Consider the following 18,509-nt stretch of genomic DNA (forward strand, 5'->3'; position numbering starts at 1 on the left):
CATATATACAAATTAAATATAATATAATTTTAGAGGTTTAAATTTACACGTATGTTTGGAGAGAGAGAGAGAGAGAGAGAGAGAGAGAGAGAGAGAGAGAGAGAGAGATGGAAGGATGGAGGGTGTGGGGAGAGAGGTTAATTCAAAGTGCAATGAGATATGAAATCACTTCCAACTTGGGCTAGGCAGATGGTGGAGAAAGGATTAGTGAAGCCTTTATGAAGAAAGCATCATTTGAATGTATTAAATGAATGTAATATATCAGCATAGATGTTATTCTAGTTGATTTGCTAATTAGAAGATCACATATTGCACAGAGTACACACTAATAAGCAGTTTGGCTCCTCTTCCTCAACCCCCAAGTCTTTGGTAGAGTCTGTAGTTCTTATAAATTTGCTGCATTCTTTTGTTTTACTAATGAATTTTTGCAGTGTATAATTCAGTGTATTGTTGAGACTTTAGACAAAATTCTCCTGAAAACAGACATCAATAGTGTAAAAGATAGCTTTTAGGTACTATGGAATAAAATACAGTTTTTTGTATTCTTTTTTGTTTTGTTTTGTTTGGGGAGAGGGGAGGATTATTTGAAGGTTTTGTTTTTTGGAGTTTTGTTTTTTTTGGTGTGTGTGGTATAACTACAGCTGTGATTATATTATCACTGAGTTGCTTTGAAAGTGATATCAGGACTGACATGTAAATGCTAAATATATTGAATAATTGCTCACCATTGAAAATTCACTTAAAGATGCAGTATTGCCTATTTAGAATTGATATGTTGAAAACTATGACTCTTGGAGTAAAGCTACAATTTTCTCCTAGTCTTAGTCAAATCTCTGTTTTATTTTGTAATACTTTCTAACAGTTTTCATGCTTTATGTAAGTCTGCCCAGTATTTGAATAAAGCAATATCATATTAGCAGGTCAGATGGATCATTATCCATCAATTAAAAGTTTTTTCAACATCTCCCCTCACTTCTTTGCAGAGGTATGGGGGGAGATAGGTAAGAAGGAATACAGGGGGAAATTTAGATGATATAATAACAAGAGACATGAATACAAATTTTTAAAGGATAAATTAGATGCCAAGGAGAAGAAAAAAAATTTATTCATTTGCAGAGGCAATGTTATTTCATTGCACCATTAAAATGTAACATCACCATACATTCTAAACAATATTGAGAAAGAAACACATATGACTCTTTCTTTGAGGCCTGTCAAATCTCTAGCAGAAATAAATAGTAAAGGGTCTCTCTCTTTCTGAGAAGAAATCTGCCTGGAAGGTAAAGGGGATTGTCTCTACATAGAACTGTCTTCTATCCTGATATTTGCAAAAGTGGTGTTGCTAGGAACAAACCAACTACTTGAATTTACTTCAGTTCTTCTGAAGAACAGAGAATAAAAACAAAAGTACTCCATCCTTTCCCTTGATATTTGAACATTTAGGAGAGGGTGGGTTTTATTTTGTTTTCCTATTGCCTTCTCCAAGTTGAGCAACCATGAGGTAAGAAAAAGTAAAAAAAAATGTAATAAATATTCTGTTACATACATGTAATACTGTTAAATACAAAGTATTTAACTTTGGTGATGCAAAATGATGAGACAGTTGTTCTGGCTAATTGATTTCTGAAGTTTCACCCTTAAAATACCAAAACTTTTTTTCCTATAGAGCTTTTAAAATGAAAATCTCACTAAGATCCATGCCTTAATGAAGAAAATATTAACTTTTCTTTCTAGCCCAAGGTCATTTTTATGAGTGGGCTTTTCATTGGATTAAATCTATATTGACTTAGGACAATGTTTTATACACAGTAGGTATTTAAGTTTTTGTTTAATTGACACTCAACTCTGTCAAACATAATGTAAAATTCAGTTTTTAAAATAAATTTTACATATCTGTTTGTTTTCTTTAAACTTAGCTTTCTGTTCTAAAGCCAAAGGACAGGTAGTATGATTGCATTTTTATAAAACTTTCAATCAAAAATTGAAGTTACCTTCTGTTCAGTTGTTTTCAATTTCAGTAACAATAATAAGGATAATTATGGTTTAGAAAACAGCAGAGTATAATTCAATATGAAAACCATTGGGATGTTGGGAATTTTTTTCCCCATACCTTATCCAGATAGATATTTAGGTGAAGAGCAATAAAGAGGGAAAGATAGGATGTTTTTGATCATACATCTTGGAGTATATTAAGTTTTATAAAGCACTTGGAATCCATTATCTCATTAGATTCTCTAGACAACATTGTAAAGTTGGTAATAGAGGTACTCTTATTTCATAATGAGGAAACTGAGGCACAAAAAGGTTGTTAATTTCCTAGTTCCACATAGCTAATAAGTAAATGATAATGTTCTTTCTACTACATATGGCTGTGTTTGTCTAGTCACAGAATCTCATAGTTGATAGAACACAGAATCTGGAGTTAATATGTGACCTCAGACACTTATAAACTGTGTGTCCCTGAGCAAGTCATTTAACCCTATTTGCCTCAGTTTTCTCATCTGTAAAAGGAGCTAGAGAAGGAACTCTAGTATCTTTGCTAAGAAAACCTCTAAATGGGGTTGTGGAGAATCAAATGTGACTAACATAACTTATAAACCTATATAAACGTACACATTATATGTATATGTAAGCATATTTATGTGCACATGTATATTTTATGTGTATTTTATATGAACACATAGATACATATTTTAAGTTCTTGAACTGCTATTCCTTGAGGGAATTCATTGACTTTTTAAAATGCTTTCATTGTTAAAGTTATAGGTTTGTTTTTTTCTTAGCAGAAATCTACTTTTCTTTAGTTTACACCTTTTCTATTAGTTATATCCTTAGGGGCCCAAGAAAAGGTGTCTAATCTTTCTTCCACATGATGGCCTTTCTCTTAGATCTTTTTTCTATAATGACCATCCCTAATTTCTTTTAACTGATTAAATGCAAATTCCTCAGCCATGATTTTTTTTTTTTTTTCCCCATCCACTTGTAATCTTATATTACTAGCTATGTACAAGCCATTTTAAGGTGAGGAAAAGAATCATAGAAAACCAAGTTTAGAGCTGAAAGAAAGGTTAGAGGTTGTCTAGTCCAACTTCCTTTTCCAGATGGGGACCGTGAGGCCCAAAAAGTTTGTGACTCTCTTAAGGCCACAATGATTAATAAACAACAGAGCTAGGGCATTATCCCAGTGTCCCCTGATTAGATTCACCAACCTCTCTATTATACTGTGCTGCTTCCTGAATTATGTCTTTGTACATGATGTATTTTAGAAGTTATTATGCTATGACTAATTCAAAAGTTTTGCTTGATTACAATGAAAAAAACAAAACAAAACATTTTGCCTCAAACATGTGATAATATTAGTATAAGCAGCTGCCTCTAAGAAAACTCCTTCTACCACTGCAGCATAGCCTCTATACTGTAATATATAGTTTTTAGAGAGTAGCTTGAAAATAGAGAGGGAAGGGGAAAACAGTTCCACTAAGAAATTAAGGGACTTGCCCAGAGTCATACAACCAGTACATATCATAAGTTTGATTTGAACATGTCTTAAGAATGTGAAGACCAAATCTTTATTGTTATGTCTCAGCAACTAAATTTTAAAAAACATATTTATGTTATACATGTGTATAGGTGCATGTATGTATATGTATAAGCTATTTTCAATGAATAGCCAGTTAACATTTTTAAATTTTAATACTGTAAATTATTTGTTAAATTCTAACATGGTTGACGAAACATTACTCAGATGGCTCCTTTTTTTTTACAGGATGAAAGCGGTAAAATTGACTTACGGGAATATGTAATTGCATTATCTGTAGTATGTAGACCGTCCAAGACTTTGGAAACAATTCATCTGGCTTTTAAGGCAAGTGGTATAATTTTAATATGAATTGAAAACCTAAAAGTAAAGTACTGGTCACATTTTTTTTGTCCTAAGATATGAATGTTTTACAAACATAAACCTGGAGGGAAGCAACTTAAGCTTGACTTTGAGAATATGTGTTATATATTAATATTTAATTGCCATAGAACCATAGAATTGTGTTCACTTTGTAAATTAAAAAGGGAAGTCACAAAACAAAAATAAATTAAAAAGCAGCTAAGATAGGCCATGCAATAAATTTCACCTTAAAAATGAGGGAAGTTAAAAGTTATTAATAGTTATTCACAACTCTGATATAATGGGGTTGTCATTGTTACCTTTTCAATAAGTTAGCAAACTGAGATAGAAGGAATGGATCAACTCCCATAGTAAAACTATTGTTATATTAGATCTTGTAACTCTTCTTAATATTTAGTAAAAATTTCCTTTTTTTTAGTGTTTAAAATAAATTTGTATTAATATCTTGTTTTTAACATTATTTCAGTTTCTCCCTATATAGAGCCATTCCTTATAAATTCCTCCGCCCCTCCCTCCCCAAAAAAATTTAAGTGGAAAAAAAAAACAAAGATAAAAAGAAAATCAGCAAAACTGATCAGTTTTGTTGTTGTTGTTGTTGTTGTTTTGTGAAAATACAATGTTCCACACCCATAGACTTCCCACCTGCAAGGGAATAGGGGAAGGTATTTTCTCATATACTTTTTTAGCATAATGAATGAGGAGCAGGGCCTGGCAATGCTTAATTTTAAATCTAGACTCAAATACTTAGTAACTTTGTGGCTCTGGGCAAGTAACTTAACTACCTCATATGATTATTGTGAGCATCAAATGAGATACTGTTTGTAAGAAGCACTTAGCCCAGTATCTGAAACATAGTGGGCCCTATGTAAATGCCTTTTCCTTCCCTTTTCTCTTCCCATTCTAATTTTCCAACATGAATTTCAGCTATTTTGGTTTGTATTTTCTTTTCATTTACTTTGTAGTAGTTACTATATCCATTGCTTTCTTGTCTAAAAACTAACACAGTACTTGTTCAATATCCCAAGCTCATGAAATGCATTTCTTCAGAAAAGCTCAGGGCACCATATATGTTACCTCATTTATCCTCCAGGTGTCTTACAACATTAGTAACAGAAGCTAAAATAAAATGCAAGTTTTCTAGATTTTAGTCCTTGTAAAGGAAAGTTAGATTACCAGGTTGCATTTGAGTTTTATTTTGACTTTTTTTCAGGACTTCATTATGTTGAAGTTAAAATTTCTCTGGAACAAAAACTAAAATACAAAGCTGTATTCATCATAATGCCTTTGTGCCTTTGTAGATTCATAGTATTTTTAGAACTAGAAGGTACCCCTCATAGGGATTGACTCCATTGTCCTATTTTGAGTTGCATAAAAAGGAAAATGACTACCCCTTGAGTCATATAGTAAGTCAGTAGCTAGAACCCAGGATCTCCAGTCTATTACCTTTTCCTTGCTTCATGAAAACACATATTTTTTTTTTTTTAAGTATATGGCTTTTCTGAATTGAAAACTAAAATTAAACTGAATACATAGCTTTGAATGTTTAAGAACTTATAAAATCTTATTACTGCAGATGACCTTAGAGGTCATATGGTTTAACTTGTGTCTGAAGTAAGAATTCCCTCTCCTCTCTAAATAACCCTCTAGCTTCTGTTTAAAGGCCCCCTGGAAGAAGGCAGCCTATTCTATGTGAGGATAACTCCAATTATTGTTATGTTTTTGATAAAAATAAGACAATCTCCCCCTGTAAACTTTTATATTATCCTTGTATCTCACAAATTCTGCTCCCCTGGGTCAAATTGGAAGGTTCACCATTCTTTCACATCATAACCATTTAAATACTTGAAGAAAAACCTCATGTCTTGTATTTTCTCCAGATTAAATATTCCCATTCCCATCCCCTTCTCTGGCACACACCTCACATTAATGGCTAAGTTTTCTCCTTGTTATAAATGATCTTTCTGAAATGTACAGTCAGAACTAAATACAGTCCATTGTCATCCCTCTTGTTTTAACACAACAGATTAAGAGTACATTAGTTTTTGTGGGTATAACATCATACTTTTGACTAATTGCACGCTTGCAATTCCTTAAAATTCCCAGGCCTTTTTTCTATAAGCTTCCTCCTAATCACTTCTCCCTTCTATGCTACTAGAAATTAGATTAAAGAACTTTTGAAAAGAAACATAGAAGGCAATGGCTCAATTCTACCTAGTAATAACAATAATAATGTTGATAATTATTATTGCTGCCATTAGTTTTTATCGTCAATAATAATAATTAAGATTTTTTAAGTTTTACAAGGCACTTTCTTCACAAAAATCCTGTGGAGCAGGTGATGCCAGATTTTATTATCCCCATATTAATAAAGAAGAAATTGTTTTTAATGTAAAAATTTATTCTCTTAAGAATAAAGACCACTGCCTTTTGTCTTAATAAAACCATTGATTTGCCTTGTAAGTCTTTTGTCCCTCAGTATGGCTTGTGTCCAAAATAACACAAAATGTAAGGCAGTAATTTTTCCAAAATACAGCCAGGTCCCAATTAGTGTACATGATAAATCCACTGAAATGGCTACTTATTTAAATTTTCACTGGATATTTCCAGTGGGCTAGAACTAAGGACATAATTATAACTTCAAACAGTGTAAATGTGAATACGTTACCATTGCAAAAGATTCTGTTCACACTAATCAGGATCTAGCTGTAACATAAAATGTGAATTAGTGTTATCTAGATCAGTAAAGGTCTGTTAAGAGATTGGTATTTTCTCAGCTCTGTACCAAGCACTGTGAGGTTTATAAAAGAATCATAAGCTGTATTTCTTGTCTTCTTTCAGTTTGCATTCAATCAGGCAACCAGAATTTATTAAGAATTTTCTATATTCAGGCACTTTGCTAAATGGTAAGAATACCAAGAAAGATAAAAACAATCCCTGTCTTTAAAAAACTCACAGTCTAATGGGAGTGGCAATATGCAAACAGCTATGTACATACAAAATATAAATATGATAAATTGGAGAAAATTTCAGTGGGAAGGTACTGGCAGTAGGGGAGACTTAGAAAAGCTTTTTGAAAAAGAGAGTACTTTAGCCAGATAACAGAGACAAGGAGGAAGAGTATTGTAGCCATGGGAGACCATCAACACCAAGGCATGAGAGAGAGAGAGAGAAAGTCTTGTGGGAGAAACTGCAAAGTAGCCAATGTCCTTTCATTACAGAGTAGGTAGAGGGGAGCAAAATGTGAGACTGGAAAGGTAAGAAGGAGCCAGGTTTTGAAGGACTTTAAAAAACAAATTTGTAGATCTAATCCTAGAAGTAATAGGGAGCCACTGGAATTTATTGACAAGGCTAAAACCTAGTCAATAAATAGGAGCCTAGTTCAGATATGGAAAAAATCTGATTGTGATCAGTATGAGCATTCCAGCTGCAGTTTTTGGAGGCAGCTAGGTCATTGAAGTCATGGGTGCCAGCCAACGGCATCATCAATATCTAGGTAGGAAATTCTCAGGGCAAGGAGTGGCAGGATCATGTGCCCTAGTGAATTCCTCCCTTCATTTTGTCTTCCCTAGCACCTATTTGATTGTTCTGTGCAGTAGATGCCTTCAAGACCATCATTTACTAGGCAGCCCCTCCAAGTTCTGTTCCACAATCCTGGCCATTTTACAGATTGGCAACATATCTCTAGAATAGCTGTTGTGTATGTCTACAATATACATTCTGAAATCCAAATCCATGCAAAATAGAATCTGGAAGTGTAGTTTGGGATCTCATGAGAACAGTCTCTTAATTCTTCCTTCTTATACAAAAATCAAACTTCAAAACTCAGAAGAATCAATGAATAGGAGGTGGGAGAGATCCTGTTAAGACATAAGTAGCTGAGTTCCCAAGCCCTTTGTGTCCTGTAGTCCTTGGCTATGTGTCCCAGTGATATCTGATGAAATGCCATTGAGTGGGGGTGAGGGAGGGATTGGAATAAAAGAAGATAGGAACTTAAATATGAGTATAAATGTTGTTTATCGTTTGGAAGGTAGTGGGTAGAGAAATTTAACCCAGATCTCCATGGCATCAGTCTTCAATGTTGGAGTCCAGATGGATAATAAGTTTTTAATACTTAATGAACTTTTTTTGACATATTTGATCTTAAAATTGCTTTTGGTTTGACCTTGTCATCCATCTATCTTGGCAAGACAGACATAGAGACAGATATAAAGAAATTAAGTAGGAGGAAGGTAGAAAAGAGGAGGAAAAAAAAATTATATGAGATTATAGCTTACATACCTGTAGTATAGTTAGTGTCATATTATCTATATGTTCAGTAAATATCCATTTAACAGTAAGTTCCAAAATGAGTGGTATAGATGTTTTATATATATAAAGGGGGATTATCCATATATGTAGTCTGATATCATCAGACAATGCTTTACAAAGGGGATAGAATTTGACATGGGTCATGAAGGCTAGATAAAATTTCAACAGAGGGAAAAGGAAGAATATAAATGAAGTTTTATTGTGCCTTTTCAGATGTACGAATCACAGGAAGATGGAAGCATAAAAGCAGAGGATTTGGCTTGTATTCTGAAAACTGCCATAGGTGTCGCAGAGCTTAATGTAACTGATCTTTTTAGAGCTATAGATGAGGAAGAAAAGGAGAAAATCACATTTGGTAAGTTCCAAAGTTTTTTTTGAAACTCCAGGCAGTCCCAGAGAGTCTGTATTACAAATTATTTTTGTTGATCATTTCCAACAAATTAAATATTTCCCCTCCAAAAAAAATTATCTTTTATTATCTTTATACTACTTTTTTCATCCTTGACAGAATTGCCAAAGAAATAAGTAATGGGGGATTTCCAGAACTTATCAGAGACTAGTTCCCCTCGTTAAATGCATAATGAGAAATATGCCTTCCTAATTGTACTTTATTTGTTATATAATAAAATTAAGACTCAGTTCTTCCTGACCACATAGGAACTAATGGTCCAGGCGGAAGTGACCCCAGGATGTGCTAAACAGCAGAAATTGCCTCGTTTGAGATTTGAGTTGGTTGTTTTTTATTGTAGATTGTCTACAAAGAGATGATCAAGAGTCTTATTTTACACAGAGGAAACCAAAGGAGCATAACATTTTAGGAATTCACTCAACATTAATGGTGGGAAAACAGAAATTAAATCCTAGGCTTTCTAATTCTTAATGTAGTCATTATTCTTGAATCACAAAATTATGGTATCATTTTAAGAACCCATTATAATGATGAATTTAAGATAATGCTGTGTTTAGACTAAGTAGTCAGAGATTTCACCAGCAACTGAGAAGTACGGAACTCAATTTAACCACTTAAGTTTATAAGAAGGAAAAATACTTATCAATATCCTCATCACCATTTATTAGATGATTTTTTTTTTATCACTAAAGAAAATAAAATAGTTGCTAGCTATTTTCCACAAAGTGATTTAAAGTAATTTCTTTGTGTCTTTCTTTTCTAAATGTTAAAAATGGTGTCTTAATTTAAACACAAAGTAAACACAAGCTATATCCAACCAAGACTTCAAGAAATCAAAAAATTACATGGTAAACGATCAGGGTATTGCTGTTTTCTCAAAGAAAATGGCTAGATAATCTTTCAAAAAGAGAGCTATTGTGAAATTTTTCTCTTTTTAATTTTATTTTGTTCATGCTTTATTTTTCTACTACGTGTAAAAAAATTAACTTTTTTTTTTTTTTTTTAAATTCTGAATTCCAAATTCTCTTCTTTACTCCCTTTCTTCCCCCCTCATTGAAAAGATAAGAACTCTAACAGGTTGTTACTGTGGAATATTTTTAAGCAAAATCATTTCAGTGTATTCCACAAGGTGTCACTGGCTATAAACCATTTCAGCAGTGAAAAAAATTGTATTTATGTTTTTGATTCATGTATTCTGCCACATAAATTCCTTTGGTGGAAAATATGATTATCTTGTAGAAGCCAACTAATACATATACACAGACCTAGACTGAATTCTTTTAAAAGGTCTTTTCTCTAATTACTCTAGACTGTGGCCAATTAACTGAAGAACAAAAGTCTGTTAGGCGTCATGAATTCAATCAAAAACTTTAAGAATTCACACCCCATGCTGAGCATTTGGTGTGATGCCTCCCTCTTTCTATGCATCTTATAAGATACTTCCCAGGTCTAGATCATTTCTTGTCCCCTTTTCTATTTATTAACTGCCTACCTAAACAAAATGGCATTTTTGACTTTGAGGATATTTTTGTACAGTCATTCAGTCATATCTGACTCTTGGCAAAGATAAAATAAGATACATATTTTGCAGGCAAGGAAATATATATTATATTAATATAATAAATAAGCCAGACTGACATTCCATTTCCTGACTCTGTGACTTTGTACTAATTGTTCCCCATCCCTAGAATGTTATGCCCCTCAGTTCCACCTTTTGACTTTCTTGGCTTCCTTCAAAACTTGCTTCAGCGCTCACCTGATGCAGTAGGAAGTTGCAGGAGACCTTCCTTACCTTGGAAGTAGCTGGTGGCGCAGTAGAGAGAGAGAGAGAGAGCACTGGACCAAAGGAACATTGAGTTCAAATCCAACCTCACTAGCTATGTGACCATGGGCAAGTCATTTAATCCTGTTTGCCTCAGTTGCCTCAACTATAAAATAGGAATAATAAAAATACCTCCTATGATTGTTATGAAGATTAATTGAAACATAGTGGGGGGCAGGTAGATGGCACAATGGATAGAGCATTGGCCCTGGAGTTAGGAGGACCTGAGTTAAAATCTGGCCTCAGATACTTAATATTTCCTCACTGTATGACCCTGGGCAAGTCACTTAGCCCCAATTGCCTCAGGAAAAATAAATATATAAATAGTAGTGTTATACAGATGCTTTCTTCTTTCTTCTCTGAAATAACTTTCCATTTTTGTTGTTCAGTCGTGTGTGACCTCTCATGATCCTGGAGACCATAGCAAAACCTGTGGCCACTTTACAACACACAACCTTTTTTCCCTTGGTTTTTGTGGAATGTGGGTTGTTCCCAGAGTTGAGTATCCTCTATACCACTCTCTTCTAATTCTACTCTGATACATATCGTATATGTATTAGTTACTTACATGTCTCTCTCCATTAGAATTTAATTCCTTGAGAGCAGTTACTGTGTTCTTGTTCATCTTTATATCCCTTGTGTTTAACACAGTACTTGGCCATTGTTGTTTGGTCATTTCGTTCATTTCTGACTCCTCATGACCACATTTGGGGTTTCCTTGGCAGAGATACTAGAGTAGTTTGCCATTTCCTTCTCTAGCTTATTTTACAGACAAAGAATTAAGTGACTTGCTTATGGTCACTCAGTTACTAAGTGTCTGAGGCCAAATTTGGACTCAAGAAGATGAGTCTTCCTAACTGCAGGCCCATCATTCTATCCAATGTACCACCTAGAAGTCCAGGGTTTGGCCTAAATGAAATGCTTAATAAATGCTTGATGGCTGCCTGAACTTTCAATAAAGAACAGATTCCAGGTAGAATTTTTTACTTCGGACTGTATAAATTCTATTCTATTCTCATCTCATGTTTATGAAGGACTTATATATATTTATACAGCTCCAAGTCATGCACTAAAGATAAAGATTTTGCCAAAAGCCAAATAGTTTGAACCTTCACATAGTTTGTAATCTGGAGGGAAGAGGATACAAAATGCACACAAAGAAACAAATGAGTAAATAAACATAAGGTAATTTATGAAGGAAAAATGGAGTGTCTGGCTTATTTACTATGTGTCTGACTATTATTACAGGTGTATATATAAGGTTCTTGACTACAAAATACACATCTTACTTTATCTCTGTATCCTTAATATCAGAAGGAGGAAGTGGTATAGCAGTATATACTGAAAAAGATCTGAGCTAAATTCAACTTCTTAGATATTCATATAATCAGGAAGACTTACCTGAATTTTTACCTTGAATATACAGAAGCAAATAGACCAGATAGTTTGAGGTTGATAACACTCCCGGAAGACTCTGAGGGGGAGGAGGTAAGGAGTGTTAACTATGGGAAGGCACTGAAGTGTAGAGTTCAGAGAACAGCCAAGCAATCCAGTTTGCCTGGGAATAATAGAAAGTAAATCTAAAGATATAGGTTTAAATACTAGGTGAGATATAAAACTTCTTAAAGATTTTTGAGCAAGAAAATGACCTTTAGGTTTCTGTGTCCAGAAAATTAACTTGACAATCCTGAAGAATAAAATCAGGTGGAAAGTTCCCCTTTGGAGACCATGACAATAGAAAAGAGAGGCAATGAGGACTTTATTGGGGTAGTAGCTGTGGGAGTGGAAACTGAGGAATGGATTTGAAAGCTACTTTGAGCAATGGTATCAACCTCATTTAGAAATGGGGGTCAGTATATTATACAAAAAAAGATCTCTACAAACTGCATATTGACCTAAGAAAACTCCACATTAAGATTATTTATGTTTATTCTATTTTTCTTTATATGGTGTTAATTATTTCCTGATTACATTTTAATCTGATTTATACAGCTCTCAAGAGTGTGTTCCATGTAAGATACTTCTCTGGAGGACATGGTAACTCACTGAATGGTACAGTATAGTGAAGGAAGGAGGAGAATTCCAAGTTAGTTCCATACTTGAGAACCTAGGTGACTCAGAAAGTGTTGTTGTGTTTAATAGAAATAGGGAAGTTTGAAGGACAAACGAATGTGGTGGGTAGAGATGACAGAATGCACAAAAGGGCAGCCTCCTCGAGGAGATGAAAAGAGTTAGAATCAAGAACACAAGGAGAGGGGTTAACCTTTGCCAGCAGAAGAGCGCTCTCTCCTCTTCAGAGAGTAGAACAAAGGAGAAGAGAGCAGGAAAAAATGTGGAAAGGGTTTGAGGTGAGGGAGATGAGAGTGCTCATGACAGATGGATTTAATTTTCTCAGTTAAATAAGAGGTGACGATATCTGTACAAACCCTGTGGAGGGAGCATTGACAATGAAGGAGGTTTGGAACAGCTGCTGCTTGTCAATTCTATACTGTTTTGGTATAACAGTTTATTAATGTAAAAGCCCAAACTAGTGATTTTTTTCTTTAGATAATATTCATAGAAGAAAAGTAAAATAGCCTAGGATTTATTATAGTCTTCAAAAAAACAGTTTATACTGTGAAGTTACTAAAAAACACTATCAATTACTACCATAAACAGTATTATTACAATATACTATTTTTAGTGGACTTTTTTTCCAGAAGAAAATGAGCTTAAAAGCAAGCTAGCTAGAATTTTCAGTATAAATTAACCAAATAAGAATAAAGGTATTTAACAATTATTAGGAATAGAGCTATGGGGGAATGATTGAGGTTTGGGTTTTTTGTTTGTTTGTTTCGTTTTTTGTTTTTTACATTGAATATATTGCAAGGAAAAGAGGCAAGTAAGAAATTGCCAGTATCCTCAAGGCTTTTGTTTTGGAAAATCATTTCCCCTTTGTCCCTACTTGGCTGTTTTTTGACATAACTTAAAGCACAATTGTGTTGATCTGCTCCTGATGCTTTACTCATCCTTCTTGTCTTATTCATGACACCACAGATTGACAATCTGTCTCCCAGTCTTTCCCTAGCCAGTGCTCATATATGGCAAGGGCTCAACCAGAATGTCAGACTGCAGGGATAAATAGAATTAATGTTACTTCTGAATACGCAGCTTAACTGTGGTTCTATGAATATTGGGGAATGCCATGGAGGAAAATGGAATGACCACAGGTATTGAAGCTGCTGACCCAAGAATACCATCTAGCATCTTTGGAGAGATATTATATTTATTTTGGGACAGCTACTTTGATATATAAAATGTCCATTTGATATATACAACATGAAGCTCATTTGCTTGTAGCAAAACCTCTTCACTCCCAACTTCATTCAAAAAGTAACTTGGGTATTTTTTTAGCCACACAAGTTCAAGCTTTCTGCCTTCCCCCCTCCCCCTTTGGGGTCTTTTTATTGTCTCTTTTGTTTGTGATATAAAAATTGGAGAGACATAATTTCTGGGTAATTAATCATTTTACTAATTATACTAGTGGAAAATTAATAAAAGAGGTCAGTAGCACTCTCAAATACCAAAAACCGCTCATCAAACCCCCTCAATACGTATATGCCCTTGGAAAAGTGGGTGTTCTTGAGGGTAGTTGGTTCTGATTGGTTAATAAATAGTGAAAGAATGAAGATGGTTATTCTAATTAGGGTATAGGGGACAGGACTCTGATTACTCAGTCTTAGTCAAAGGAACTTCTCTATATCCATATCACCTCCTCTAGGATAATGTTGACAAAAGGGAAATCCACTTATAGCAGATTTGTCTGATTAAAATACAATGGGCCAGAATCTACCAAGTCACCTAAACTAAAATTCATCTACCTTTTGATCAGATCTGAGTTTTTCATTTGGGTTAGTTTTGCCTAAGATTTCATCTCATTATGGACCCTGAACTTCAAAGGTTGCATTAATAACTTACAAAGGCAAGATCATTCCTTTCATGGTGGTCATAATTCAGAAGTATCTCTACAACCTTGAAAATAGAGACATAGAGAATTTATGTAAATATATTATATTTTAAAAGAAAGAATAATTCAGAATTAGAAAAATAATAGATTTAGCTACTCAGCAGCTAGAAAACATTTGACTTTTTAAAAAATTCAAGGATAGGGCAGCTACATAGCACAATAGATAGAGCACTTGCCCTGAAGGCAGTAGGACCTGAGTTCAAATCCAACTTCAGACACTTAATACTTTCTAGCTGGGTGACTATAGACAAGTCACTTAACCCCAAAATTCAAGGATCTGCCAACCTACTTTCAAAATGTTATAATAATTTAACATTATAAACATCTGTTAAGTACTTCCACTATATCAGACTATATAAAGACAAAAACTTAGTCTTAGCACTCAGAGTGTTTAATATTCTGTTGAGTAAAAACAGCTGTATAGAAAATTAAATCCAAATTATGTACAAAACAATTTGGGGAATGGGTTTTAGCAACCAGGAATCGGGTGAGTCTGACTATCATTGCAGATACCTGAGCTGAACATAAATAAGTTACCCAAAAATTCCCTGAAATGGAGGTGAGGACAGAATGCATTAGATTAGATGTCAAGGATTAGAAACAGGAAGTGACTGAGACATAGATTGTGTGAAGGAGAATGATATATGTGAAATCTGGAAAGACTGGATTATATTGGAAAGAATTTTACCAAAGAACCTTGCATTTTATCTGGGAAGTTAGAAGCAGGCCAGTGGTCAGATCTGTGCTTTGGAAATAACAGTTTGGGAGCTGTGTTGGAAGACAGTTTAGTGAGAAGAGATATCAAATGTGATTAGGAGGCTGTTAGAGTAAGTGTAAGGGGAAGATTCAGAACTGACGTTAGAGGAGAGGGAAAGAAGGGATAAACATAAGCGATATAGAGGGAAGCTCCAGTGAAAAGTAACTTTGATTCTTTGTTTCTCTAGTTCCTTGCACATAGGTATCTAATAATTGTGTGTTGATTAAGGTAAAAGCAAAAACATTTGCAATTGATAAGTTAGGGATAGAATACAGAGTTGTTCTCTGAGGTTGCACTCCTGATGACCAAGAGGAAAGTATTCCCTTCAAAAGGTGGATGGGGAGAGAACTGGGGAGAAGATAATTCTTTTTGGGACATGTTAAGTTGGAGATGCCATGGAGAGATGCATATGGTGATGCCAGACTAAAGTTCAGAGACTCTGGAGCTAACATAGATCTGGGAGTTTTTTGCATAAAAGTAATAGTTGAATATATGAGAGCTGATAGGGTCACTGAGAGAGAATTGTTAGATGGCTAACATTTATGTGAGCACCAATGTTTGCAAAACATCACACATAATTATCTCATTTTATTCCCCATACTAACCCTATGAGATGGATGATTTTTATTGTCTTCATTTTATAGATAAGAAAACTAATATTCAAAGAGATGGTTAGGTGGCACAGGGGGTAAAGGGGTAGGATTTGAAATCCCAAGTTCAAATCCTGCTTCAAATACTCTTTGTCTATGAGCAAGTCATTTGACTTCTGTCTGTCTCGGTTTTCCCAATTAAAAATGGAGATAAAAATATCATCTACTACCCAAAGTTACTGTGAGAATAAAATGAAATATTTGTAAAGCACCTTGCAAACCTTACAGCATTTTGTAAAGATTAGCTATTGTTGTTAAGTGACTAGCTAGTTACATAGCTAATAAATGTCTGAAGCAAGTTTTGGTGATTTTGAATCTAGTTTTCTATCTACTAACTCTACATTCTTATTATCTGAGCACCTAGACCAAAATGGCATCCTTAGAAAGTTGACTATGACTTGCATCTTTCCTCACTGATACAGATGACAATTTTTCTGTGCTTCCCTTCCCCCACATCTCATACCTTTAGATGATTATCGAGGCTAATTTGTGAATGATGGACACAAAATCTTAGTGAAAGATAGGTAGGCAATATCAGAATTGTGTTCCACAGTTATGCCTTTTTAGAATTTATGGATATGGGGCAGCTAGGTAGCGCAGTGGATAGAGCACTAGCCTTGAATTCAGGAGGACCAGAGTTCAAATATGGTCTCAGACACTTAACACTTCCTAGCTATGTGACCCTGGGCAAGTCACTTAACACCAGCCCCCCCCCCCCACCTCCCAAAAAAAAAAAAAAAAAAAGAATTTATGGATACTACTGTGCCACATTGCAGCTTTAGATTGAGGTGTGATTCTAGTGGAGAGAATAGCAAAGAATGTTTTAAATTTACCTACATTCACACATTGAACTGTGTCCTGCCTGCACAGTATAATTAATTGCAGCCTGGGTGATAGATAAGTATTTCTCAGCAAGGAAGGATCCCAAATGTTCTTTCTCCATGGCCCCTTGAAAAATCACAGAAGCCACTGTCTATAAGAAAGGTCTGTGTTCTAAGTAGGCACATGCACAAAACACAATGACACTCTCCCATAACCCTAAAATTTTGCCTTTCACCTGCAGTCCACATAACACAAAATGTCTATTTTTTTTTCTAGCTGACTTCAGCAGATTTGCAGAAGTATACCCAGACTTTGCAGAAGAATATTTATATCCAGATCAAGCAAGTTTTGAAAGTTGTGTTCAAACACCCTCTGCTCCAACTCCTAATGGTTTCTGTACTGACTTCAGCCCTGAAAATACTGAAGATGAGAGTAATCCCTTCCAGAAGAAATTGAACTAATGATGAAACATTATCTCCTTCTCCTGGTGAAGAGGAGAAGCCTTTGCCTAGGTTCCATTATCATTCCAATACACATGACATATATACTCCCTGTTATTTGTGTAAGAATTTCCCATTTTTCTTTATCTCCCATGCAATGTAAATTTATTGTCTTCAAACTTGTCTGGAAAGATTTGGGTTTGGATTTTTGTTGTTGTTATTTCTTTATAAAAAGTCTGTGAGCATCAAGACTGTGAATGTGCTATCTTCCTTGTACTGTATGTGTATTTGAAAAGAAGGCACATCTTTATTTATATTCCATTGTTTTAATTTTATGTACAAAGTGTCTTAGAGAGTGTGCACGTATAAAGAATAATAATGTAGCTGCTGTGGTCTTAAGTGCACTTTGGTGATTAGTGTTTTTCTGTGTTTGAAGACAGTTAAATTCAGGCTTTCTTCAGTGCTGAATTCAACAAATTATGCAAAGAATATTGTTTAGTTTAGTTTTTGGAAGGCACAAAATGGTCTAAAAATATGGTTTTTAATTTTCATTAAAACATTACAAATAATCTTATGTTGTCATTCCATGGTAGTGAAAAAAGGTAGGGAGCTCTGACCCCAAGACACTCTTTGTCTACACTTGAAAAATTTAATTTGTTGTGTGTGTTTTTGGAGCTACTATAAAAGACCTGCCACCTTTCACAAATACAAAATGTGGAAGATGCATTTTCTGTTTTCTATGTGTGTCTAAATCTGTGTGGGAGCTTATAAATATTTTTATAATTTTCATTTAGATACTTCAGGAAATATTCAACACTTTTGTGAAAGGGAGTTGCTTTTCTATGTTCCCCCTCTTCCCTCTTCCTCCCCACCTCTACCCCATAAAAGTCTATGGGGAATATTTAATTATAGTTCTGGATTCATTTGGGTTCTTTTGTTTTGTTTTGGTTTGGTTTTGGTTTTTTTAATATTATATGTACTAAGCTCTTGGTTTTGGCTTTGTTTTAAAATTCCAAATAGATTTCTATTGAAGGAAGCTATCCTAGCCACTTGAAGTCTATTAACTCATAAAGGTACTCTTTAACAGTCTAGCCCCTAACCAAATATATCTTGGCTATTTCCACTAATTGTGGGTTAGGATTCCTAGTTGGTGAATTTTTATTTCATATTGACAACTTTAGGATTCTGTTGTAAATTAATTTAACTCAATATAGATTAATCCCTTGCTGAAAATCTTTTCTATAAGTTTAAAAAAAAAAGTGAAAGATAATTCAATGAAAGGAGTTCAAGACATTTCAGGTTATTGTATTGTTTTAATTGGTTTGGTAAACTGCAATAATATTTGGAGTAGAAAAATAGATATCTTAAATTTTTTTCTGTCAAATTAGTTTGGC

At 34.3% G+C, this 18,509-nt stretch overlaps 1 protein-coding gene across 1 annotated transcript in view; it reads left to right on the forward strand.

Moving 5' to 3' along the window:
- The window catches only part of LPCAT1 (lysophosphatidylcholine acyltransferase 1), a 128,270-nt gene extending 110,841 nt beyond the window's left edge, over nucleotides 1-17,429 (forward strand). Inside the window, exons 12-14 of the mRNA XM_074279162.1 lie at nucleotides 3,767-3,865; nucleotides 8,423-8,564; nucleotides 16,952-17,429. Coding sequence (XP_074135263.1) covers nucleotides 3,767-3,865; nucleotides 8,423-8,564; nucleotides 16,952-17,136 — 426 coding nt within the window. The 3' untranslated portion in view covers nucleotides 17,137-17,429. The remainder of the gene's footprint in view (nucleotides 1-3,766; nucleotides 3,866-8,422; nucleotides 8,565-16,951) is intronic.
- Nucleotides 17,430-18,509: the final 1,080 nt, after the last annotated feature.

The sequence above is a fragment of the Sminthopsis crassicaudata genome, chromosome 1, assembly GCF_048593235.1.
Source record: "Sminthopsis crassicaudata isolate SCR6 chromosome 1, ASM4859323v1, whole genome shotgun sequence".
Classification (NCBI taxonomy): domain Eukaryota; kingdom Metazoa; phylum Chordata; class Mammalia; order Dasyuromorphia; family Dasyuridae; genus Sminthopsis; species Sminthopsis crassicaudata.